The sequence below is a fragment of the Tachysurus fulvidraco genome, chromosome 17 (assembly GCF_022655615.1).
Source record: "Tachysurus fulvidraco isolate hzauxx_2018 chromosome 17, HZAU_PFXX_2.0, whole genome shotgun sequence".
In the NCBI taxonomy this organism is placed as follows: domain Eukaryota; kingdom Metazoa; phylum Chordata; class Actinopteri; order Siluriformes; family Bagridae; genus Tachysurus; species Tachysurus fulvidraco.
The window spans coordinates 10,514,351-10,541,368 of record NC_062534.1 but is presented as its reverse complement, the minus strand read 5'-3'; the positions used below and the strand labels follow the sequence as shown (position 1 = coordinate 10,541,368).

The window sequence follows — 27,018 nt, the reverse complement described above, 5'->3', positions numbered from 1 at the left end:
GAGATCTTAACCCAACTGAACATTAATTTCTGAAGGGAGACTGTAGGGAGAAAATGCTAAAAGCAAACAATAACTGTAAAATATTTGGTTAAAAACCTGGAAAAACATCACAAAAGAAAAATGCAAGTGATGTCATTGGGTCTCTGCCTTGACATGGCTATTGAAATTGATAAAATGATATGCCACTAAATATTTAGTGTTTTATTTACTGTTTAATTTTGCTCAAATAAAAATGTCCATGATTTTCCGATATTTTAGGAGGGGATAAATATAAAAGATTTGTACGAGTAGATTTATGTAGTCATATCTAAATACAAATAATTGCATATAATTACATATAATTTTTTATTTCAGTTATACTTATATAATAGGAACCTTACAGGTAAAGTTAAGTTATAGATAGACTGCAAGAATGTCTGCTGATCTGTGCTGAAGAGCAAAACAACTGGTGATATGAAAATTAACAGGAAGCAAAAGAGGAACTGGTAAAGAAATCCTCTGAAAGGGTGGGGTTTAGTCAACTGTTGTGCACATTGACACTTTCTGAATCGGGGGAATAGAGAAGTCAACATATTTGCCACCACCAAGTTTGTTTCTAAAAATCTTTCACAGGGCATATTGGAGAAAAACAGGTATGTGTTCTGGGGTTCTACTGATATACAATTCACTGATATACAATTCACTTGGGGCAATTTTATGTGAAGCTTCTAAGAAAAAGTTAAAACTTTGGGATTCTTAGAACAAGTTTTAATTGTTTACCAGGAAAAAACTTAGATAAATTAAATAATCCGGCCATATATATATTCTGTAATATTTTCATGAGCTTGTTTTCTTTATATTAAAATCTGTAGATGCTGTGATAGAGTACTAAAAATGTAAACTTTTTTAATGGGTTTCTTACTGGCCTAATGGTCCCCCTATATTTTGTTGAGCATGTGTTTATACCTTATCATAATGCAAACAAACAAAAAGCTTTTATATTGTATTGAATGTCTCTTGCTAATTTAAATATGCAGCACAAGATGTATAGTTTAATAAGGATTTATTTAAGGTAACAGTAAGATATAGCCATGTATGCAAAGATCTTGTGTCTAAATTTGCTGTCTTTTTATGTTCTCAATATATGTTTTTATTTTTTGCTAATAACAGAACATCCAGGACATGTTTAAGCCCATGTAACCTAGCAAAATAAAGCTATACATTGAAAAAAATAGGCTGACTTAATATCTGCAACAAATATAGTCCTGACACAAACTAACATTTGTAAGATGTAAGAAGAATGTGGGTTTCATGGAAATTACAATAAATGCGCAACTACCATCTGACTTCCTTGACCATTTTCATGCACTGCATCGGTTACAGTACAGATAAAAGGGTTACTGTGCTAACAATAGCCAATAAGAACAGCCCCCCCCCCTCCCCCCTAAAACAAATGCAGTTTTTGAGGTAGCAGGCTTTTTATTTTTTTAGTTCATTGCTTGTGGGCCTATTATTTGTATACTGTATAATTCTATGATGCCTTATCATAGATCAAGACCTAACAATTGTTTTATATGGACAGAGTATGTTCTCAATGTTTTTTTAAATACATGCTTTGTATAGTTGAGGGTTAGGGACTGTGGAAGCAGTTTGTTAGCCCTGGGATTTGAACTGAGAATCTTCCCATCAGTAGCCCAACATATGAACCACTGAGCTACCATGGCTTCCCAACTAAGAAAGAAAGAATCCATCAAATCCATTTTTACAACTTACAATATAACATTCCCACTGGCAAAACTTAAAACCAAATAAGACCAATGTATAGCTAATTAAATCAAAGGAAATATTAAAAAAGGGGGTAATATTTCATTGAAAATACTCTAATCACTGAATTAAAAACATTTTTTAGATAGATAGATAGATAGATAGATAGATAGATAGATAGATAGATAGATAGATAGATAGATAGATAGATAGATAGATAGATAGATAGATAGATATTGGAAATCCAATTTGAAGTACAGGTTCAACAGGACCAGAGAGAGCACAGTCCCTTGTGATTCTCTCATACTGCTGACCAGTTTGTCAGACCTGCAGTGTTCCAGTCACATATACTGTCAGTAATCCAAGCCACCAGATGTGAGCCCACACACATCTCTGTCAGTTAATCTCTGAGGAGCAGTGGCTGGATGGTGTTAAAGGCCAAAAATATAACTCTCACAGCCCTACTGCCCCTGTGCAGGTGAGAGGGGAATCGTTATAGCATGTAGATAATGGCATCCACCACTTACACATTCTCCTGGTATGCAAACTGCAGAGGGTCGAGGGCAGGGTGGACCTGTGACCTCAAGTGGTGTAGCAGCACCTGCTCCATGGTCTTCATTATATGTGACATCAGGGTGACTGGCCTGAAGTCATTTAGCCCTACAGGGTGTGGCTTCATCAGACCTGGGTTGTTCATTGGAACTGGGTTCACACTGTGAACAATGCCACATTGGCATGTGGAGGGATGTAAAACTATGACAACAATGGAGTGTCCAAACTCTCTAGGCAAATAATAGGGGTCAACATTCAACAAGAAGTTCAATGTCCCTGTATAAGCAGGAGATTTTAATGCTTATATGCCCAGAATTACACGACCTTGTGTTCAGGTAAAAAGCAAGTTCTCCACATTTCCGCTTTCCAAAAGGTTTTATTGTCTCTATCCACCCTGACTGTGCTGAAGCCTGGTTGCTCCACACTAACTGCACACACTGTAGAATTTGACATTTTTTTCACAAGCACAGCTAGTTTGTCGATCTTGTTCTGTAGTGAGTTCTCACTTTACACCACAAAAGGTACTGAAGGCTTATATTGTCACATCTTTGCTAGCCATTTAGCCTTTAGCATAGCACTGGCTCTACATCCACAATATGGCCACCTTACCTTGCCAGGTTTAAAGGGAATCACATTGGTACAGGACTTTATTTTTAGGGCAAGTAGATGTTTTCTTAAATAAACAGGTTTCAGTGTGTAAAAATTCATATCCATAGGATAGATAATAATAAGAAAAGGAGCAGAAAAAGCACAAAAAAAGGGCATTAAAACACAAAAAGCACAAAAAGATCAAGCTGCAGGAAAGGTTGCCACTTGCCCCAGTGCCGAAAGTATAGGTTTGATAAATATGGGGACTATATTCTGTCATTCACTTTCAGATTTCACATTCACGATCATCCACAAACTAGTGTTTTTTTGCACTCCAATTGTTTCCACATATATGAAAACGCACAACTGTCTAGAACAGGAATCTTCAATTTAATTTACATAGGGCCAGTGTGACTGCATGCTTTTATTACAGGGAAGGGTCACACCTAACTTCACTTGTTTACACAGTTCCTTTTTGGTCTACAATTAACTAGTGAATCTGGAAGCAGTTATAGCAGCAAAGGTCAGATCAGCTAATGGGCATGGTTTTGGAATACAATTTGCAACAAGCAAAAATGGTTATGAAGATCAGATGTGCATATACTTTTGGTCATTGTGTAATGCCTATCAATTTTGATCTGCAAATGGAGAAAGTCATAATTACAGATCCATAACAGGTACCTGCATTACTGTGGGTCAGGCTCTAGATGGTCTATTATGGACTGGTAGTTAGACACTATTCAGCCAAAAACAATGGGCTAGTAATTGCATCAATTCAATTGTATTTATATAGACTTTTAACAATGGACACAAAGCAGTTAAAAAAGTTAAAATATGAATTTTCATATTGATCCCTAATGAGCAAGCCAAGGCAATGGTAGTTTTGATGGATGGTATGATATTTACTGAAAACCGCTGGCCCATATCTGCCACTTCAGTGTTAGGAAATGGTGTATCCTAATGATCAACTAACCAAGTGTATTTTGGTCTTGGTTGCATGGTTGATTTTCATTTCATTTGATTTTCATTGTTTCCATTTACAATTTTTACTTCATATAACACTTAAAGACATATTTAAATAAAGATTTTTAACCTGAATATTTCGTTAATTGATATATTACAGATTAATCAGTAATTAATTTTCATGAAATGCACTTGGCTTTGCTGACTTGCCAAGTATCCTTTTGGTTTGCCAGAGGATACATACAATAGTAGATATTACATAACTTACTTAGATAAATAAGGTTAGTAGAAATTATCACAATTTATATGCTTGATAGGCAAGTGTTTAGTTAACATTCTACATTAGCACAATAAATTATTTGTGTACTGTGATTTTAATTAATTAAACTTCAAACTTGGTCAGAATTGTAAATATGCTAAATACTTTGTGAGATGCAATGGTTGATGAGGCAGTAGTTGTGATAAACAAGGAAATGATTAACACTAGGAAATGTTTAGACTGTTTTTTCTTTGTTTTTTATATTTGGATGTTGTAGCTAAATGTAAACAGTAATCCACTTGCTTCTGTGAAGCCAATTTGTGACAATGTGTATTGTTAAATGTGCTACATAAATAAAATAGAATTTAATTCAATACAAGGTCTGAGGAACCAGTTGAGACTTTTAAATATTAAAAAAATCCAATTTAAGTCTTTTCCAAAAAGAACTTCAAAACAAAGTCAAAACTCTTTTCATCTAATCTACCATCTAATGTATGTCTCAAATGGATCACAATTTTTTTTGCTTATTGATTAAGCTTATATTAAGTATAAGCTGTTTCCTGGAATTTTTAATGTGAATACTCACACTATATATACAGTCATATGCAAACGTTTAGGAACCCCTGACAATTTCCATGATTTTCATTTATAAATATTTGGATCAGCAATTTCATTTTGATCTATCAAATAACTGAAGGACACAGAAATATTTCAGTAGTGAAATGAGGTTTATTGGATTAAGAGAAAATGCGCAATATGCATCAAAATGAAATTAGACAGGTGCATACATTTGGGCACCCCAACAGAAAAATCACATCAATATTTAGTAGAGCCTCCTTTAGCAGAAATAACAACCTCTAGACGCTTCCTATAGCCTGTAATGAGTGTCTGGACTCTGGATGAATGTATTTTAGACCATTCCTTCTTAACAAAACATCTCCAGTTCAGTTAGGATTGATGGTTGCCGAGCATGGACATCCCACTTCAAATCACCCCACAGATGTTCAATGATATCAGGTCTGGGGACTGGGATGGCCATTCCATAACATTGTATTTGTTCATCTGCAAAATGCCTGAGTAGATTTTGATCAGTGTTTTGGGTCGTTGTCTTGTGTCTGATTCCTCAACATTATTCTCAATAGTGGAATCCATGCGACCAGATTTCCAGCACTGGCCACACAGCCCCACAGCATGATGGAACCTCCACCAAATTTTACTGTGGGTAGTAATTGTTTTTCTACAAGCTGGCTTGTCCAAATGTGTGTTTGCATACCTCAAGCGATTCCAAAATGAAGCCGTGGAGGGTGTGCAGAAAAGGCTTCTTTCGCATCACTCTCCCGCTTCACCTTGTGCAAAGTGCGCTGAATTGTTGAACGATGCACAGTGACACCATCTGCAGCAAGTGGATGTTGTAGGTCTTGGGAGGTGGTCTGTCGGCTGTTTTTGACCATTCTCACCATCCTTCACCTTTGCCTCTCCAATATTTTACATGGCCTGCCACTTCTGGCCTTAACAAGAACTGTGCTTGTGGTCTTCCATTTCATCACTATGTTCCTCACAGTGGAACTGAGTAGTTACAGGTATTTAAATCAACAAAATGGCAAGGGTGCCCAAATTTATGTACCTGTCTAATCCAATAAACCTCATTTCACTATTGAAATATTACTGTCTTTCAGTTACTTGATAGATCAAAATGAAATTGCTGATCCGAACACCCAAATATTTAAAATGAAAATCATGGAAATTCTCAGGAGTTCCTAAATTTTGCATACGACTGTATAACAAAATGGTGTAGAACAGTGCATATGCATTTCATTTGGGATACATCTTATCAACATGCAAGATGTAAGAGCTGATGCAGGAGCATACCAAAACTCTAGCAATGCCACAGCAACCAGTCACAAATATCAATAGGTTACTTAAGACATCTGTGCAAAAGCGCAAAGAAGCATGTCAAAATTTAGACCAACTTCACCAACTATCACAAATAATAACGGAAATGGTTTATGTAGCCCTGCACCCACAAGAGGCAAATAATCTACTTATATTCAGCAATGCAATAACTTCAAAAGTGAAAACATTTCATTAGATGTTGCAGGTCATTTAAAAAACAGCCCTTGGAAGTTGGTCCATCAAATTAATTCAGAACAAACTAACAACAGTGGTGCTGAATAATTCCTTATTGGTTGTGTTATAGTACAGCACAATAGTTACACAACTGAACTGAGTAAAAAAGAAGAACTGTACAGCACTGTATGTACACTCAAAGATTAGGAGTGAACAATATAGTCTGTTGTCTCAAAATTATTAAATTATTTTGTACAAGCTTGTGCTGCATGTACAACAGTCTCATTTAAAAGGCTGTCATAGTCAAGTTGGTCAATCTTCTTATTCCAAAGATAGAAGGTTAAGGGAAAGAAAATGAGAATAAAAATGGTTGTAACAAAGTATAGGCAAAAAGTAAATCAAAGAGGTTGAAGAGCAGAAGTGGTGTCATGGCGTGGCATCTGTGGGATATGACAATAAGGTTAATTCTAATTAAGGTTTAGGCAGTTACTTAGTACTGAACCTACATGCATAGTGCATCTATCCATATAATCCACGTAACATGATGCTATACGAATAGATATAGTTAGACATAGTTAGTATTCAGTCACTGAGTGTGTGAGAGTGTGAATGAAAAAATATATACATATATAGATCCAAGTGTCTGTGTTTGTGTTGTTTTTTTAAAAAGACACTCTCAAAATAATATTTCATTCCATCATAATTAATTAATTTGTTTAATAGCATTTATTTGTTTTTAAGATAGTGTCATACCTGAATGAACAATGTCAGATAACATGCTGGAAGAGGTATTCATAAAACGCTCTCAGCAAAAGAAGAAAACTTCACCCTTAAACTTCAAAGAGAGATTGTTTGTACTCACACAGGAAAAGATTGCATACTACGATTATGACTTTGAAAAAGGGGTAAGACATATATTTTAATATTGTAAGTGATTTTTTAGCTTAAATTTTATTCTAGTTAAGAGAGATATGTATTTGTATGCAATGATTAAACCACAGTAAAAAAAAATCTGATTATTTTATTGCTATTACTTCATTTATTGCTATTACTTGATTACCTATTAACTTTAGTTAATCCTTCTGAATACAGAAAAAAAAAGGATTAAAGGGGTTTGTTGACATTGACAAGATTAAATGTGTGGAGCTTGTGATACCAGAAGACAATGCTCCCCCTGAACGATTGTTCCCATTTCAGGTGAGGTGACAGAGCCCCTTTAAATATGTTTTGTGATTGTAATGATTAATGTTAATGTATTTATAATTAATTAATAAATTAATTCCACTGATTATGACATTAAATATTCTGATATTTCAATAATTATCACACTCAGGTTTGTGATAAATATTGTGTCAGATAGGCTGGTGAATTCCTTCATCAGTGTATACAAAATCCATGTACCCTTTTTTCCCTGTTCAAATGTTAGTACAAGGCTTCTGACCCTATACTGAGTACTTTGGGTAAAATGCCATAATGGTAAAATACCCATACCCACTGCTGCCAGTCCCGCGTTCCCTCAAACAACTCAGAGAGGCACGTGTATTGACAAAATTTGTTCTAAGATGTGCATGCAAGCTCATACGGATCCTAGGGGGATGAGTGGAAGATGGCATTTTTGACCACGCACTGGCACTATGAGTACTTGGTTATGCCGTAAAGATTGACTAATGCTCCAGCTCAATCATTTGTCACAGAAATCTTTAGATAGTTGTTGAATGTGTGTGCGATTGTGTGATATTGATGACATTTTAGTCTATTCCAATACTAAGGAAACAACACATCACCCATGTCCCAAAAAACGTTATCACGTTTGCCTCAACGTGCAGTTATCATGTTTGCTGCAACGTGCAGTTATCAAGTTTGCTGCAACATAAAAGCAGAGAAGTACACTTTTCACCAAACAACCACCACCTTTCTGGGGTACATGATCAGCGACATTCGGTGGAAATGGACAATACCAAGGTCAAAGCAAAGTCATAGAATGGCCAAACTCCCCCAGGATCAAGGAACCTCAGAAGGTTTGGGTTTGATCAATTTTACCGATGCTTCATTCAGGGATACAGCTCTGTGGCCTCCCCACTCACCACCCCACTATGCAGCAAGCCCAGGAGACTTCACTGGTCTCAACACCCGTCTTGCGACACCCCAACCCAAAACAGCCATTTGTATTAGAGGATTTATTATAAGATCTCCTCACCAACAAAAAGGCACTAGAGTAGTGACATTGGCTGGAGAGAGCACGCTGAACATTTCTAGTAATCACTGACCACTGCAACTTGAAATACGTCAAGGACACTAAACACCTCAACCCTCGCTAGGCCAGATGGGCACAGTTTTTCATAAGGTTTAACTTTAAAGTAAACTATTGAACCAGAGCTAAGAACAGCAGAGCCAACACTCCTACACATTGCCATGACTCAGCCAGTGAAAATCAGGAACTGGAACTGATATTACCTGGATCCATACTCATTGTTCCAAGATGATAGGACCTCATGGAAGACATCCAATGAGACACCCTGAGAATGCCCGGCCCATCTTTACATACTGTCAAATCTTAGGAAAAGGAATATTCAGTGGGTACACACAGCTCCCAGTTCTAAACAACCTGGCATAAATAAAGCCACCAGCTTAGTGAAGAATGCTTTCAGGTGGCCCACAATCATGACAGATGTCACGGAATTCGTTCAAGCATGGACAGTCTGTGCACAATCCAGGATTCCTAGTCAGTTGCCAGCAGACCTCCCCAAGCCCTTACCCAATCACAGTGACCCTGGTCACACATTGCAGTGAACTTCATCACTGGCGTCCCCATCTCCCAGGGCTATAACACCATTGTGGTAGCTGGGGACTGATTCTCCAAGTCATGCAAGATGATACCCCTTAAAGGCCTCCCCACAGCCATGGAAGAAGCTAAAAACTATTTATTAACGTATTTCGTGTCTATAAAATACAAGAGGACATGTGTCAGACAGAGGGGTACAGTTCACGTTGAGGGTTTGGAGAGCATATATAACTTAATCATCAGTATAAGCTTAACATCCGACTGCCACCCACAGTGAAACAGCTCGGGAGAACGCCTTAATCAAGAGCAAGGACACTACCTACGGGTCCACTGCAGTCAGGACCAACACAGAGGGTGTGAGTTCCTACCTTGGGCAGAGTATGCACCGAACTCTTTGACACAATCATCCACGGGTCTCGTCCTGGGCTACAAACCCCCACTGTTCCCATGGTCTGGAGATTCATCAGACATACCAGCAGTAGACGACTGGTTCAGGCACAACTGGGAGGTCTTGTGTGGCTCTCCACTAAGAATCTTTAATTGAAGCTACCCTGCAAACAACTGAGTCAAAGGTTCAAAGGACCATTTAAAATCATATGCCAGGTAAACCCGGTTTTGTACCTTCTCCAACTACCACCCACATACTGTATCAAATCTCCCCCATGTTCCACGCATCACTTCTCAAACCAGCTCACCCTACCACGGAAATCAACGTCACCCTGGTACCATGGCACCATGGCACCACCACTGACTTTAGAAATTGATGGTGGCCGAGCCATCAACTGAATGTTAAGCCATTAAAATTCCAAGCCATTTTTTGTTGTTTTGTTGTATGACCTGTTTTCTGTGCTTTACTATTGCCAAGTTTGGATTGTGTATTCTGGAGTTGTTGCCACACTGTCCTATATTTTGCATTTTTTTGTCAGTTTTTTCCTACTAAGTTTCTTAAATGTCAGATTAGTTGCATCTTTAATGCAGTGTTCCATCAAACAGAAGTCCAGAGAAAAAATAAATATTCAATTATTGTTAATATTTTAAATAAATAAAAAATAATTAGCACATCTTGATTGCATGCATACGTCTGAAAACCCATTCCAACTAATACTTTGTGGAAGTACCTTTCGCCTTTTACAGCATCAAGTCTTTCTGAATAAGTCTCTATTAATTTTACACTTATACTTTAAAATGTTAACCTTCAAAAAAGGTCCTTCAAAATTTGGAGGATCTCCTGTGTATGGCTTTTTTTAGGTCATTCCATAGGTTTTTGATGAAATTGAGGTCTGAGCTCTGCCTGGGCCATTCCAGGAATTTCCTTTTCTGAAGCCATGTCTTGGTTGATTTTGATATGTGCTTTGGGTCATTGTCATGTTGGTAGGTAAGATTCTTCTTCATTTTCAGCTTTTGGACAGGACTGAAGTTTTTGAGCCAAAATATCTTGGTGTTTGAAGCTATTAATTTTCCCATCCATCTTGACAAGTGCTCCTGGCCCTAGCCTCACTGAAAAGTTTTTTTCCTTATTCTCTCATCAAATTTGGAGGTTCATCCTGATCTTTGCAGGTGTCTCTGTGGTGCCACAATTTCTCTACTTATTGATGATAATTTTGACAGTGTTCCATGGTACAGTGTTCCATTGTTCAGTTCCTTTGATATTCTTTTATATCCCTCTCCTTATTGTTTCTTGTTGGTTTTTTTTTATGGCCCATGACTCTCAGAAGAATGCAATCCCAATTCAAGCAAATACTGTGGTAATAGATGATTTTATATGGTTTTAATCAGAATTATTTTAAGTGATGTGACTATTCAGTGTGGCTGTACTATTCAGAGGACACTTAGAAAGGGTGTACACTTAATAATCAGGTACACTTGAATAATCAGGTTCTTTTTATTCAAAATGTTCCCAGTTATTAAAAACTTTTTTTTCTTTGAATTTTTGTTTAGATTTTGTTAGATCACAATAAAGATGTAACAGGTCTGTCATTTATGTTGTTGTTATTTCTGTCTTTATATTTTAAAAATCTGCAATTTCATAAGGGTGTGTAGACATTTTGTTTTATCCACTTTATAGCAAAAGCAGTAGTTTTTGCTACAAAGTTTATAATTAGTCTGCCCACTTCATATGATTATGATACAGAGGTAATGCAGTTTATTGTGGTTATAGCTTTCTCAACACAATCTGAGAACCTGGCTTGTGCACATACACATGCATCCCCAGGCCACAAAGTGACCATATAGTCTAGTATTTGGTAATAAAATAAAATATTTCACCTGATATACTTGCCAGACCTCAAGTGTACTCTGGATCTATCGGTATAACATTTGACAACTATGATCAGCAGTAACCTGACCTCTTTTCAGCTTTTCAGACTTTTTATAACCATTCATATTTCTGTAGCTGCTAGCTAAGATTAGATTCCCTCATTAGATGCTAACACACATACAGAATCTCCTGATTAGTGGGCCTCTGGTTAGCATACAATGTGCTACAGCATTGCCCATCTGCGCAAAAGCATACCCAGATTTAGATTGTGACTGCAGTGACAACTGATAAATGGACTGTAGCCAAGAAACAAAGCATCTGAATGCATCACTCAATGCAATTCTGTAGATTTTTCAGAATGGAAAACTGGATGGTGCACATCCCACATCCCAAAGATGTTCTACTAAATTGAGATCCAGTGAAGGAGAATACCAATGAAGAACATTAAACTCATGTTCATGAAACCAGTTTAAGGTGAATTGTGACATGGTGCATAATCCTGATGGAAGTAACCATTAGAAGATGTGTAAATTGTGGCAATGAAAAGAAGAACATGGTCAACGATACTCAAATATCAAACAAGTGATGAGTAATTGGTATTGACCCTGCTGTATATATCTACATAATGCTTAGAAGAAATTGTTGTCGCTCATCAATCTGATTCGGTCATCAACAAACAATTTGAAATTCAACATTCTATGATGAGAAGGATTGTTCACAAATGGAAAGCCTTCAAGACCCTTGTCATTCTTTCTAGGAGTGTCCCAGCAAGATACTTGGAGCAAGACAACAATCCCAAGCACACTTAAAAATCAACATGTGGATGCCTAAAGATCAAGGTGTTCTAATGGCCAAGTCAACCTCCAGACATTTACCCCTGAAGTTTTTTACTTGATTTTGCCTTTACCCTTTTGGATTTGGATTTCTTTTTCACTTTACTGCAAAATAAACAAATCAGGCAATCAGTGTGGATTAAAGAAAAGTGATATAAAAAAATGTTTCCATCTGCCAGTGAGCGTAATAATTAACATAATAATTTAAGCAACTGAACTATCTAAGCAATATGCAGAAGTTTATGTTATAACTTTACTTTAGAAACTTTACTATCAGAAATTAAATGTCTGTTTTTCATTACAGATAGTCTATGATGAGGGACCACTCTACATTTTTGCCAAAACAGATGATATACGAAAGCAGTGGATACATAAACTTAAGCATGGTCAGATTCTTCTTCATATATGGGATAAAGTCTTTGCAGATCTCTGAATTCATTATGTGGAGACATTTTGTTAATGTTCCATAACATATGTGTTAAAGTGGTCCGGTTCAACAAAGACCTAATGCAGAAATACCACCCCTGTTTTTGGGAGGATGGAGTGTGGAAGTGTTGCCAGCAGGAAGTCAAGCAGGCTATGGGCTGCAAGGTGCTGGAAATGAAAAATGGAGGTCTGAAAAAGGAAAAAAGAAAATTTACCTTCAATGACATTTCTAAACAAGCTCTAAACATGTTTATTGTAATATACTATTGATGATTTTGTAAAGAAAAAAAATGCTAGTCTAATAATGAATATGTCAATATCAATCTCCTTTAAAGGATTTTCCGTAGTATCTCGGCGTAAATCTAGGAAACCTCTCCCACCTACACCTGAAGAGGTCAGCTTGTTATTGTTCTGTCACCATCTCAATGGATCCCATATGTTATTTTTATATTTTCTGAAATGAGATATTTGTTATCGATTTGCCTCAGGTTAAGCCCTCTACATCTTTGTTCCATGAGTCACCAAAGCAGCATGGCTTCTCAGTGGGTATGACAGTAATTGCAGAATATGACTACACTCCCATGGCACCCCAAGACTTGGAGTTGAAAAAGGATGACGAATACACAATTTTGGAAATATGTGATGCCAACTGGTTTAGAGCCAAAGACAATAATGGGTAAGACTGGGATGACAAAATACAACAACAAATGAATACCACTTTTCAACAAATGTTACATCAAATAATCCACAGTCTAAAATAGATTTGCTAGAATGCTTTGAGATGTTGTAAGCAAAAATCTTTAGTCTGAATCTTTTTTTTTTTGCAGGATCGAGGGATATATTCCAAGTAACTATGTGGTTGAGGCCTTGAATGGTTTGGAGAAATTTGAGTGAGTATGCTTCTTGTAATATTTACTAAAAACTATTGTCATACAAATATTTTTAGAAATGCATACATCAAAAGTCTGTGCCAATGTTTGTTTTTGTCAGTTTGTGTTCATTGTTTTCATTAGATTAATTTAATCATCTAATAAAGTTTCTTGATAAATGCTATCCAGTGCCAACAGAATGTATGGCATACATATGTTTTTTTTTTTTTTTGTCTCTATATAGATGGTATTGCAAAAACATGAACCGCAGTCAAGCAGAAAATTTACTTAAGACTGAGGTGAGTATAAGATAAGTCATAACATAAAATAATGAATGTTGAAAGTCTGAGGTTTCAAAATGCTTATTAATAATGTAACAGTGAACCTAGGAACACTCTGTGAACACCAGATAACCATCAAAGGTTGTGATAAATATCTGAATCTGAGTTAATGTGTGCACCATGCTAAGACAAGAAATGACAATGAAACAGTCTCATTCACACTCTCATTCAAGGCACATAGCTGTAAATCGTAAATTTGATCTTGCAATTATGACCTTGCAAGATCAAAAAATTGGTACACAGACTTGGGTGACAACACCTTATGCAGGAACACAGGGCTCAGCCACAAGGTCACTCCACAGTTTTTCTGCTACCCCACATGTGGGACAAGCTTCTCAACAAAGTGTGAATCTAGCAATCTTGGCAGAAATCATTGTCCAGCCATGACAATTGTGGTATGAATCAATTTAAACCATAACAGTTCATATTGTTTACATATTATAAGTCCATTACATAACAAAAGTGTCCTGATCTGTTAGGATCTTGTTCAGGATCCCAACTTGGGAGATAATAGAAAAAAATCCTCTGCAACACCTCAGATCCGAGATGTTGCAAAAAGGAATGGTTTCTGTTTACTGCTTTTGTGCAGTTTTTTCTAATAGCCTATGAGGTCAAAGGAAATCCTTCTCAAGGAGACCTTTAGACCACAATGGTGCTTTCAGGGTGTCCAGCTTATTTTTCAGTTTGTGAAATGCCAAATACCAGCAGTGAATATTGCCTCAAATACCCCAACCAAAAGAAATTGGCCATAATATTGTTTAGTCTCTTATTCAAACATTTAACACTGTGTCTCATGACACTAACACTTTTAGCCAGTTTGTTTCAACAATTAGTGGATGGGTGATGACAGTTTCATCTATTTTAAAGTTTTGGCTCCAGAATGGAATAACATCTGGCACCAGCGAATACTCATGAACATCACCATAAACACACCCCACCTTCAACAATTATCCATTACCCAATACCTTGGTGGGTAATAACTTTGGTGGGCTGAGAGAAAAAGAGAAAAAATAGTAGCAAGTCAGTTAGATACAGCTATGTGATTCTCATCCAGTTGGATATATTCTTTTGAGGATGTTCTTTCAGTCTACTCTACGATTTCAGACAGCAACTCCATCAAATTGTTCTGGCATTACCAAAACTATAAAACTCTCAGCATTAACCAGCAATAGGAGTTCTTGTGACTTTGCATGCAATTTGCAGGCACTTCTCTTGGTGGTTAAGAGGGGTGATATAGAACTCTTATTGTACAATCATGCAATAATTACACACTTTATTAAAGCTTTTATTAAATAGTTACACACTTTAATAAAGCTTTTATACCTGTCTTTTACATACAGAATAAAGATGGTGGCTTTCTGGTGCGAGACTCAGGAAGATACACTGGAAAATATACCGTCTCTGTTTTCACCAAGGGAATTGGGTGAGCTTGACGTCCACATTGTGAAAAAGTTATTTTTTTTAAGTAGAATTCAAACAATTACCCATGTAAATATATGCAAACTTGAAGCAAAAGTTATTAGTGATAAGGGAATCACTAACATTTCTGATGTTAAGTCCCTTTACAGCAGAGGCAACATTTCATTCTGTCTGCACAAACTTACGATGTATAATTCTAAAACACATAATAGAATATTTTACTCACCATTTTAATGATAGCTCAACTATTTTTACAATTTACACCAGACATAAAATGTGGTTATTACCCATATTCCATATGCATATTTGAAAAGCTATAGTGGGCAATGCACAGGAATGCACAATTTTTGTAGTAAAAAGTAAAAATTGCAGGTTTTTAAAATATAAAAACAGAAATAACAACATAAATGTCAGACTTGTTACATTTTAATGCCATATTCCAACAAACAGAAATCCAGAAAAAAAATAAAAGAAATATTAAATTATTGGAAATATTTTAAATAAAAACACCATCACCGTCTTTGTGAATGAGTCTCCATTAATTTCACACATCTATACATTTGAAAATTTTACCACCCTTCTTTGCAAAACATTTTATGTTCCTTCAAATTGTGAGGGGCGCTACTGTATATGGCTTTGGTCATTCTATAGGTTTTTGATGGAATTTAGGTCTGAGCTCTGCCTTGGCCAATCCAGGACTTTGATTTTCCTTTTCTGTCATGATTGATTTTGATGTGTTCTTTGGGTCATTGTCGTGTTGGATGGTAAAATTCTATTATTAGGATCTGTTCATTTTCCCATCTATCTTGACAAGTGTCCATGGCTCTAGCCTCCCTGGTAAGTTTTCTCCTTGACCTCTCAACTTTGGAAGGTCTTCCTCATCTTTGCTATGTCACATTTTCTTTACTTACTGATGATGGTTTTGACAGTGTTCCATAGTACATTTTGTGTCTTTAATATTATTTTATATCCCTCTCTTTACTTGTAATTTTCAACAATTAAGTCTTGCAGTTTCTTTGGCAACTTTTTGTGGCCCACTTTGCTGTAGTATTTCATTGAACTCAGAAATCTAAAAATATAGATATTAGGGATACATGGACAAGCCTGAGACAACAGTGGCAACAGTGCCATCCTTGGTGACACCAGTGCACAGTCAGAAACCCTGAGCGGCTTGCATGAGTAGTAAGGCAATTAGGCAACACCATCCATCCCTCCCGGTTCACCAAACACTCTTTGCCCATGAACCCACCAGACCTGCTTCTTTACTTAAGAAATACTTTACATAGAAAGCTTGACTAAATAAATGTGACTTAATTTAAGACTCAAACACCTACAGTAAACTGTGTGTAAGTCCTAAATACATATTGGAAGGCAGTTCCATAACTGCAGGGGTTTGCACAAAAAAACTTTCCCCCTTGCTGTATTCTTAATTTTTTGTGTTAACTTTTTATTGAAGTAGGCATAGCAGATAAAAAAAAAAAAAGGTCACTCATGTACTATGGCACAAGACCATTCAGTACAGTCTGAGATAGGTCAGTAATATTATACAATACGAAGATTGACTGAGAGCCAATGCAGTGTGGATAAGATGGGAGGGACATCTTCTGGTTCTAATTAGGACTCTAGCTGCTGTGTTCTGGACTAATTGGAGCTTGTTTATGTGAATACTTGAAGATACATCCAGATATTAGGGCATTACAATAATGCAACCTAGTGGTAATAATGGTGGTAGTATTTTTGCACCATGTAGTGACATCATATTTCGTAGCAATATTTTTGGCATGAAAGAAGGCTGTCCTAGTGATATTATCTACATGAGCTTCAAATGAAAGCCTGGAGTCAATAATCAAACCAAGGTCTTTTACTGGTTCACATAATGAAAAAGAAAGGCCAACTAAGTCATTCTGTAAATAGAAAGCTTCTTCTTCTGACCGCATGTGTTCCTAGTATAAGCACTTCTGTCTTGTCATTTAGCAGAAGTAATTTTGTAAGCATTTACTGTTACTGTTCACAATAGAGTACAATGTTCTTTACACATTCTTCAATCTTTATAAGTTGGTATCTCTCATCTGGTTTTGCTGAAACATACTGTATAAATGTGTCATCAGCATAACAGTGGTAGCTAATACCATGTTTAAGAAAAATTGCATATATATGAAGAAAAGCGTTGAGCCAAAAACAGAACCTTATCTAACACCAAACATTAGTATGCTTAGAGAAGTTACCATTTAGATCTACAAACAGATAACAATTAAAAATATCCCATTGAAATAAGTCATTGATGCTGCATGGTGTGTGTTTTTCTACAATGGTTTTACTCATAGTTAATTTTGATACAGTATTAAATAAAAATGGTAAATTTATTTTCAGTTAGGGTGGAAATATATGCTGATCTGGGAACACCAAAGGAATTTTTGATAGCTCAGGTGGCTTTCCTTCCATGGTAATTGAAATATTGATACTTTTGTTGGACACCATTAACCCTCCTGATATCCTAGTTTATAGTTTCAAAGTTCATGTGTGGTCATTGTACTAGTTCTAGTTTTTTCTCTTTTATTATTTTCCATTTAAATGTAGCTACAATATCAGGATTATAGCAAAACATTATTTCTAAGTAATCAGTTGCCTAATCAAGTTCTTTGGGTCAGAACACAATCCAATAATGGATATTAATTCTGGGAGACTATTGGTAAATCTCTATGCAGTAGCAGAAGGAAATGTACATTTAACATGGTGACTTGGCCAAGTGCATAAATTGTGTCTAAGGTGCATTTTGAACGAAATGAGATAATGGTCTGTGATAGCTTTCAACTGTGGAAAACTATATTTTCCATATTTATTCAGAACATTAGAATGAGAGCAAGAGTGTGACATCCATTATGAGTGGGTACTGTACTATTATGTTTTGATTAACACCTACTGGATACAATTGCTGTTCTCAGTGGGGTCTTCTAGATTATCAAAATTAATTCCACAATTAATACTTTGTCTTAAAAACAACTAAGTTTTAAATGAAATCTGCAAATTCACAGAGGAATTCAGAATATGGTTCTGGATATCTGTAAATAACAATTAATAAAATCAACTCTGTAGACTTCTTTTTTGTGGCTACATGTTAGCAAGTCATCTTATCAAATCACAACCAATGACATGGTGTCACACTTTCCAAGTTCAGGGAAGGAATGTGGAAGCTGGAGGCAGACTTGGAACAATTAATATATATATTTTTTTATTTTATTCACACAAACACAAATCTAAGCTGCTTTTATATCTCTATGCCGGGCATCACCAAATGGCAGACCGCGGTCCAGATCCGGACCGAGTGACTGGTCTGCCCGGACCCGTTAAAATTCTAATATTATCATATTAAGCATCTCCTTATTATAATCTAATATCATAAGTTTATATAAGCTCTTTGATATTAAAAAAAAGATAAATCTTTCGTTCATACGCAGGTAATCTAGTTATTACGACAGGGGCGTCATCAAAAGCCAAGCCAAAAACAGATAGTTTCTGTTCCATACTCCAGAGCAGAAGGCGGCAGTAATGCACCTAATTATGCTGGCAGGACAATTAAGATTCAAACTGCTGGCAGGACAGTTACATGCCCATTTCTCTCACTAGGAATGGAAGATGGAAAGGGAGTAAGGAAAGGTGGAAAGGAGAGAGGAAAAAGGGAGCTGCTCAAAGCTCTGCACTTTTCTTTTATTCAGTAAATTCTGCCCTGTTCTATTTTACTTGAAATGTTCTTTTGCCTAAGGTTCCTGTGTTATTAATGTAGTTAATGTTTAAAAAAGTGGCAGCTCAAAAGTATTTTGTTAATTTTTTTCCTTAAAGATTAAAAGCACTTTTATTTTATTCAAAAGAGTCTGACTGTTTTACATTACTTGAAATATAGGCCCTAAGTTCAGGCTGCTCAAAGCTGTGTTTGCACTTTTTATTTATTTTATTCAGAAGAAATTCAGTGTCTGTTGTCTGTTACTTGACATGTAGCAAAGACAACTACAGTATTGTTTTCCGTTCAAGTGCCATACAAGTTCAGACTTTGACACTTGAAATTTAACAATAAATTATATAGAAATGTATGTGCATTATTGATTTTATTAACATGAGGGTACACTATTTTAAGTGACAATATAAGATTAGGACTTTTGCTGGGAGGAAATTTTAGTAACTGGACCTCTTTGAATTTTAATTGAATACCCCTGCTCTATGCTCATCTCTACCACATCTCACTTGCAACACAGAAAATTTGTTAGTGTTATTCTCTGCAGGTGCATATTCTTACCACTCACCTTCTCCAGCTCAGCCGTTCATTCACAAATACCAGTTTAGCTTTCATCACATCACCAAGACAGCCCCACAAAATCCAGAGACTTGAGGTACTCGGGGCGGATCTCATCCACCCCCGGTGCCTTGCCACTGAGGAGCTTCTCAACTACCTCAGTGACCTCAGCTTGGGGGAATGACGAGTCCACAACCGAGCCCTCGGCCTCTGCTTCCAAAGTGGAAGACATGTCGATGGGGTTGAGGAGATCCTCAAAGTACTCCTTCCACCGTCTGAGAATGTCCCCAGTCGAAGTCAGCAGATTCCCTCTCCCACTGTAAACACTCCTGAGGCGCTGGACGGTTTGCCAGAATTTCTTCGAGGCCAACCGATAGTCCTTCTCCATGGCCTCACCGAATTCCTCCCAGACCAGAGTTTTCGCCTCTGCAACCACCCGGGCTGAAGCTCGCTTGGCCCTCCAGTACCTTTCAACTGCCTCCGGAGTCCCTCGAGCCAACCAGGCTTGAGAGGACTCCTTCTTCAGCTTGACGACATCCCTTACTTCTGGGGTCCACCACTGGGTACGGGGATTGCCGCCACGGCAGGCACCGGAGACCTTACGGCCACAGCTCCGAGCAGCCGCATCGACAATGGAGGTGGAGAACATGGTCCACTCGGACTCAATGTCTCCAACCTCCCTCGGGATCTGTTTGAAGCTCTGCCGGAGGTGGGAGTTGAAGATCTTTCTGACCTGAGACTCTGCCAAACGTTCCCAGCAAACCCTCACAGTACGTTTGGGTCTGCCAAGTCTGTCCAACTTCCTCCTCTGCCATCGGATCCAACTCACCACCAGGTGGTGATCAGTTGACAGCTCCGCCCGTCTTTTTACCCGAGTGTCCAAGACATACGGCCAGAGGTCAGATGAAACAACCACAAAGTCGATCATCGACCTCCGACTTAGGGTGTCCTGGTGCCACATGTACTGATGGACACCCTTATGCTTGAACATGGTGTTTGTTATGGACAAACTGTGACTAGCACAGAAGTCCAAAAACAGAACACCACTCGGGTTCAGGTCAGGAGGGGGGGCGTTCTTCCCAATCACGCCCCTCCAGGTGTCACTTAAGCTTTGAAGTCCCCCAATAGAACAACGGAGTCCCCGGTCGAAGCACTTTCCAGCACCGCTCCCAGATACGTCAAGAAGGTCGGGTACTCTACATTGCCATTTGGCCCATAAGCACAAATAACTGTGAGAGACCTATCCCCGACTCGAAGGCGCAGGGAAATGACCCTCTCGTTCAAGGGGTGAACTCCAACACATGTGACTGAGCTGGGGGGCTATGAGCAAGCCCACACCAGCCCGCCTCCTCTCACCACAGGCAACTCCAGAGTAGTAGAGAGTCCAGCCTCTCTTGAGGAGTTGGGTTCCAGAGCCCAAGCTGTGTGTGGAGGCGAGCCCAACTATCTCTAGTTGGTATCTCTCAGCCTCCCACACCAGCTCAGGCTCCTTCCCCCCCCAGCGAGGTGACATTCCATGTCCCTAGAGCAAAATGATGTGTCCAGGGATTGGGTTGCCGAGGCCCCTGCCTTCGACTGACACCCAATGCACCGACCCCTTACGGTTCCTCCTGCAGGTGGTGGGCCCACTGGAGATCGGCCCCACGTCGCTCCTTCGGGCTGAGCCCGGCCGGGCCCCTTGGGGAAAGACCCGGCCACCAGGAGCTCGCATGCGAGCCCCAACCCCGGGCCTGGCTCCAGGCTCCAGGGTGGGGCCCCAGTTGCACCATACCAGGCGACGTTACGGACCTTGATTTTGAATTATTCATAAGGGGCTTTTTGAACCGCTCTTTGTCTGGCCTGTCACCTAGGACCTGTTTGCCTTGGGAGACCCTACCAGGGGCAAAAAGCCCCAGACAACATAGCTCCTAAGATCATATGTGATTAGGTCTTTATCTATCTATGTTCTTCTTTTTTCTTAAATGACCCTAAACTGCCTTCTTTGGTGGCATCTTTTGGTTGTAACTTTTACACCTAAACCATCCAGATGGGAAGCATCACAGCCTTTTTAGAAACAGCACAAAGCAGGTCAAGAGCTGCACATATTTTCATTAACACTTTTATGTAAATTCAGATTATTGTAAAGTGTTCACAAACCTACTGGCAACACTATTCACTTGTATTCCCCCATTTTTCAAGTGATCAGAAATATTGGAACATGCCACTGACAGGTGTATCCTCTTTGATTGATTGTTAAAACATTTAATAGTTCTGAATGTCTACTCTTGCCCTGAGTTTAACCTGTGAAACAGGTACATTTGTTGTTGCATGGCTTCTTGTGGAATGGGCACACTATTGATCTTTATTGACTCTTCATGTCTGCCTAATTGCATAGAAATGAATATCAATCTATTTGGGAGGAACTTCATCATGCAGCAAGACAATGATAAAAAACACTGATAAACCAACAAACGACTTCAACAGGGTTAAACTTGTTACGGGCCGCCGTGCCGTGCATGGCACGGAAGTCAAAGTGACCACTAGGGGATGACCCAGAAACAAGTTTCATAATAATTTTTCGTTTCGTTTGCTCAATAATTTTTCCGTTTGTGTTCCGAAAACTGGAAACAGTAGTGCGCCATCATTTTATTTTGCCGCTCTAACTTCTCATTGGGGTATTCAAAAATTCTATACAAAAAAATAGCCCAGAACCTAACGAATCAAACAAGCCCTCATATGAGCCAATCGGTGCTTGTATTGCAGAGATAGACGGCTGGGAAGCCAATGATGTCATGACATAATTTTTGGGAACCCGCATTTGACTGACAATTACTCCTTCCAATAGCAATGAAATGGGCCGGGACCTATACAGTTCTTTAGCCAATAAGCAGACGATTCCAACGATATGCGGCAACCCCCCTCTTTGCTCCCTGGTTCTGCGTGAAAAAGCTGCGCAGAAGAATTCTTGCGTAATCCTTGACTTTTGTCACTCTCACAGCTCAGGGTGTCAAGTTACAGGCCTGTTTTCACACCAGAGTAGTAGAGAGAGACTATGCTTGTTTTAGGCCTTTTAAACTGAGCATGCAGCCTTTTAATTCAAAGTTATACAGTAAACAAGTACACAAAAACGCTGGACCAGACGACCATGTCCGTAGAAAAATATTTTTATTGAAGCCATTTTTGGGTCTTTTGACTTGAAATTTTTTTTGGTGAAAGCCAAGACATGTGGCTATGACCCTCAGTTGTTAATTTGGTCCCTAACATGTTCCAGAAAAATAAGATTAATCAGTTTATCAGGTAAACAACCCAGGCGGAAATGAAAACCTTCCATTCTAGCCTCTGTAACTTTGTGCCAGTAAGGCCTAGAATCAATCTGAAACTAGTTTCTGAAACTAGAGAACCCCTGTGTGTCAAAGTATGTGGGAGCTGTACCACTTTTTGTTGGGTAGGTCATGTAGGCGAAAAACCTGAAAAAAGGGGGCGAGGTCCTGAAGAGGTTAAAAGTGGAATGTTTTTACACTGGCCAAACTAAGTGTGCATTTCACCTCCTAATGGGAAGATTGAAGGGAAAACATTAGCCATAAGAAACTATCCAACCAGTTCAAAAGAATTTTCGGGTTCACTCAGAAAGTCTGAGTCACATACTACTACCTCTTAGTTGATATAAAGTAATATCACCTCGTGTAGTGTTTCATGAATTTAAAATATTAGTAAACATGTTTACTGTACTTATGGTTTGACAAGTTCATTACAGAGTGTCTAGGCTTGGTATATGTTTATCAGAACAGAACAGAATGAATGTCTATCACAAAACAAAGGAATATACGGTCATCATATTATACAGTCAGCCCAGGACAGAGGGTAATGAGCATGCCAAAATATATTCAGAATTTACCATAGTCCAAAAAAGCAACCCAACAGAAGAATACCACAGTTTTTTTATGTTAGTGGGTCACCGGCTTGAAGCAGTTATTGCAATCGAGGAATATGCAACAAAAATGTTATTTTTATTAATTAAAATAAGTATTCTTTAATTTACTTGAAGAAACTGAATACTGTAGATCAGATTTAACTGGCCAGATTTATTTAAAGCTTCACACATAAATAAAAGTAAGTTAAATTTTCATCTAACTTACTTTTATTTATGTGTGAAGCTTTAAATAAATCTGGCCAGTTAAATCTGATCTACAGTATTCAGTTTCTTCAAGTAAATTAAAGAATACTTATTTACGAAGAATACTTAATAATACTTCCAAAAACTTTATCAAATTTACCTATTACCCAACATGCAATAAATAAGCTAGAGCTAATAAACATGCTTGTCTGAGCATTCTCATTCACATTTACAAATTGAATTTAAACAAAAAGCCCCATGTTTTTTTTTGTAAGGATGCATTTGTTAAATTGATTATCAATGTTATTTGCTATTTGTGTTGTTTTTGGTTTTACTACAATAGTATGCATAATTGTACAGACACTTTAACCAAAATATTAGTGAATAAGGAAAATGTCAATAGAATTCATGATGGAATTTGACTGTACACAACTTTTGGGTAAATAAGTCTATATTGTCCCAGAAGTTCAACTCAAAATATTCTCATTCATATAATCAAAAAAATGTATATTATATATTAACAAATGTTCCCATTTTTAATTGCATAATTATGCGTGATGATGCTACTTTATATAAATGCAATTTATGAATAGTAGCCTGAACAAAGCAGAATTTCTGGTCTCTCTTCAGAGAAGTGGTTGGCAGCTGCAGACACTACAACATAATATCCACTCAACAAGGACAGTTTTACCTGGCAGAGAAGCATTATTTCAGTAATATACCAGACCTCATCAATTACCACCAGCACAATGCTGCAGGTATAACCTAATCATGATACTCACATACAAAAGCAGTTTTCAAAATTACTAATTTAACATTTGTTTGATTCCTTGTTGTTTTAGGACTTGTGAGCAGACTAAAATACATTGTGTCAACTCGAGCTCAGAATGCACCATCCACTGCAGGCCTGGGATATGGTGAGATTTCAATTGAAGTACAATTTGATCAGTTTTAACAAATCAGTTCATGGATCATAAAATGTATATATATATATATATATATATATATATATACAGTTTATGATTACATTCTAAGAAGATAGAAAATTGCTTCTTTTATCTATTTCAGGAGTCTGGGAGATTGATCCCCGCCAACTCACTTTTATCAAAGAATTAGGCAATGGGCAATTTGGGGTTGTTAAATATGGAAAGTGGCAGGGTCGGCATGATGTGGCCATAAAAATGATCAAGGAGGGTTCTATGTCAGAGGATGATTTCATCGAAGAGGCTAAAGTCATGATGTGAGTCAACTATATATATATTTGATAAAGTGTGACAAACCTGCAAAAAAAGAAATCAGGAAGGGGCAAACACCTTTTCATTTTTTTCACTATTTATATATACTGTATATATTTGTGTGTGTACTTAATACATATCAGAACATATATACTAATAAATCTGTTCTTTAAAAAATTAGGAAACTTCATCATGAAAATCTTGTTCAGCTATATGGTGTTTGCACAAAACAAAGACCTATTTACATAGTAACTGAGTTTCTTCCAAACGGATGCCTACTGACCCACTTACGGGAGTACCTGCGACACCCCTCTGCTCTTCAACTCCTTGAGATGTGTAAAGATGTGAGCGAAGGAATGGCCTACCTAGAATCCCAGCAGTACATTCACAGAGACCTTGTGAGTTTTGCTACAAAAGCACAGAAACAAAATCAAGTCTAAATGATTAAATGTGACCTATTACATAGAAACTATTTTTGTATATTTGTCTTTTTAGGCTGCCAGAAATTGTTTAGTTGATTCAAATGGGACTGTTAAAGTGACTGATTTTGGACTGTCACGGTAAAAAAAAAAACATTCACCTTTCCATATCTTTACCTTCCAGAGTACATTTAAACTTTTCATTAAACACCATTCTTTAGGGCTTCACCAGTTAAAAATATAGTTTCTCTTATTGTAGGTATGTCCTTAATGATGAATATACTAGCTCTGCTGGCTCACAGTTCCCTGTACGCTGGTCACCTCCTGAAGTACTCCTTTACCACAAATTCAGCAGCAAGTCAGACATTTGGGCCTTTGGTTAGTATGTGTCACTTTTAATACTTGTTATGTTGAATGCTGAATAGGATTAAAAATACTGCAATTGTCTTTCCACAGGTATTTTAATGTGGGAAGTCTACACACTAGGTAGAATGCCATATGAACGTCTGAATAATACTGAAATAGTGAATGAAGTTACTGCTGGCTATAGACTGTATCGCCCTCAGATGGCCAACGATAGAATCTACTCCATAATGACCAAATGTTGGCATGAGGTACTGGCTGGGCTGTCTTGAAACAGTAAATATATGCTGGTTGATGAACTATATTTAAGTTTAAGACAAGCCTTTCTTTCTCATTTCAGAAACCAGATGAACGACCCTCATTTCAGGATCTTGTGATGGCCATTCAGGATTTGCTTGACAATCTCCACTAGACCACCAACCTAGTGACAGAAAATGCCTGCATATTAGGATAGCCCTGCAAACATAAAAACACTGGGCCCTGAATTGCAGCTACATTTACAATTAGTAAATATAAATAGAGTATTTATGATTTTGTGAAACTTTCTATATAAATGTTTTTTACATTATGTTTCATTTTTTGTCCTCTCAAATTGTAATGTTTACTGTGTAAAATTCTCCTCAGCATCCAATGTCAATTATCAGATCCAGATATTATTATATGACTGTACCTACAAATCCAAAATTAACACTGCATCAAAAGGGGACAGCAAACTACAAACTTACACAAGTTATATATGTAGGTATCCAGAATGTTTCCCAGAAATGCTTAATGCATACCTGTTTGCAAAAACTTTGGATAATGGAGTGTTACGCGAATTGATATGAATATGTATAAATATATGATCCACGCGGTAATGACCTGCAGAGTAAGGTACAAATAAAATTCCAAAGCAATCATTAAATTATTTAAAAAATTAAAAAGAAAACTATAACATACATGTATATCTTCACATCTCTAATAAATAGTGCTGAAGGTCACATAAAATAACTTTTGTAAAGCTTGTCATCTTTTAACAAACATTGTCGCTTGAAAGTTTGTGAACTCTTTAGAAATTTCAGTATTTCTGCATAAATTTAGTCCCAAAAGCAGACAAAGTGAACCCAATAAAAAACAGTAGACACAAATAGTATACTTGGAAAATGTTCCAATAATATATGTCTGTGAGAGACAAAAGTATGTGAACATCTAAGATTAGTATTTAGGTCACTTTCAAGGTCAAATTGAAGTCTATCTGATTTCAGTCAATGGGATGACATCCAGGTCTCTGTGAGTCCCCTATTTTATTTAAAGAACAGAGATACAGCAAAGCCTGATGTTCACACAAAGCCTAAATACTATACTGAGAAAATACTGAGGCCTCCAGAAAATGAGTTATTGTTGCTCATCAGGCTGGAAAATTTACAAAATCATCTTGAAACTCCACAAATCTATAGTTAGACAGACAGATGTACTGTAAATTAAAGTACCACACCCGAAGAGATAGCTCTTGGATAGTTGTAGAAAGCAAATATTTACTTTTAC

General features: G+C 37.4%; 1 protein-coding gene across 4 annotated transcripts; it reads left to right on the top strand.

The window, feature by feature from the left end:
- Positions 1-482: 482 nt before the first annotated feature.
- On the top strand, positions 483-26,062 carry btk (Bruton agammaglobulinemia tyrosine kinase). Of its 4 annotated transcripts, none has more exons than XM_027135545.2 (18): positions 483-632; positions 6,914-7,077; positions 7,265-7,369; positions 12,349-12,430; positions 12,529-12,657; positions 12,806-12,864; positions 12,959-13,146; positions 13,298-13,360; positions 13,584-13,638; positions 15,021-15,103; positions 24,108-24,235; positions 24,320-24,394; positions 24,546-24,717; positions 24,894-25,110; positions 25,208-25,272; positions 25,391-25,509; positions 25,588-25,745; positions 25,835-26,062. In XM_027135545.2, the coding sequence occupies exons 2-18, from the start codon at positions 6,937-6,939 to the stop codon at positions 25,904-25,906; spliced, it is 1,911 nt and encodes a 636-aa protein (XP_026991346.1). In that variant the 5' UTR covers positions 483-632; positions 6,914-6,936; the 3' UTR covers positions 25,907-26,062. The 4 variants fall into 4 exon arrangements, with proteins under 4 accessions (XP_026991346.1, XP_026991347.1, XP_026991348.1 ...); XM_027135546.2 differs by having other exon boundaries at positions 509-632; positions 6,918-7,077; XM_027135547.2 differs by lacking the exons at positions 6,914-7,077; positions 7,265-7,369 and having other exon boundaries at positions 591-632.
- The last annotated feature ends 956 nt before the right edge of the window (positions 26,063-27,018 follow it).

Bases quoted from the DNA above. Each gene is read 5' to 3' on its own strand.
- btk (XM_027135545.2), top strand. From the start codon at position 6,937: ATGTCAGATAACATGCTGGAAGAGGTATTCATAAAACGCTCTCAGCAA. The intron at 12,865-12,958 runs GTCAGCTTGTTA...GATTTGCCTCAG, and splicing joins TCCCACCTACACCTGAAGAG to GTTAAGCCCTCTACATCTTT. The intron at 25,510-25,587 runs GTTAGTATGTGT...GTCTTTCCACAG, and splicing joins GTCAGACATTTGGGCCTTTG to GTATTTTAATGTGGGAAGTC.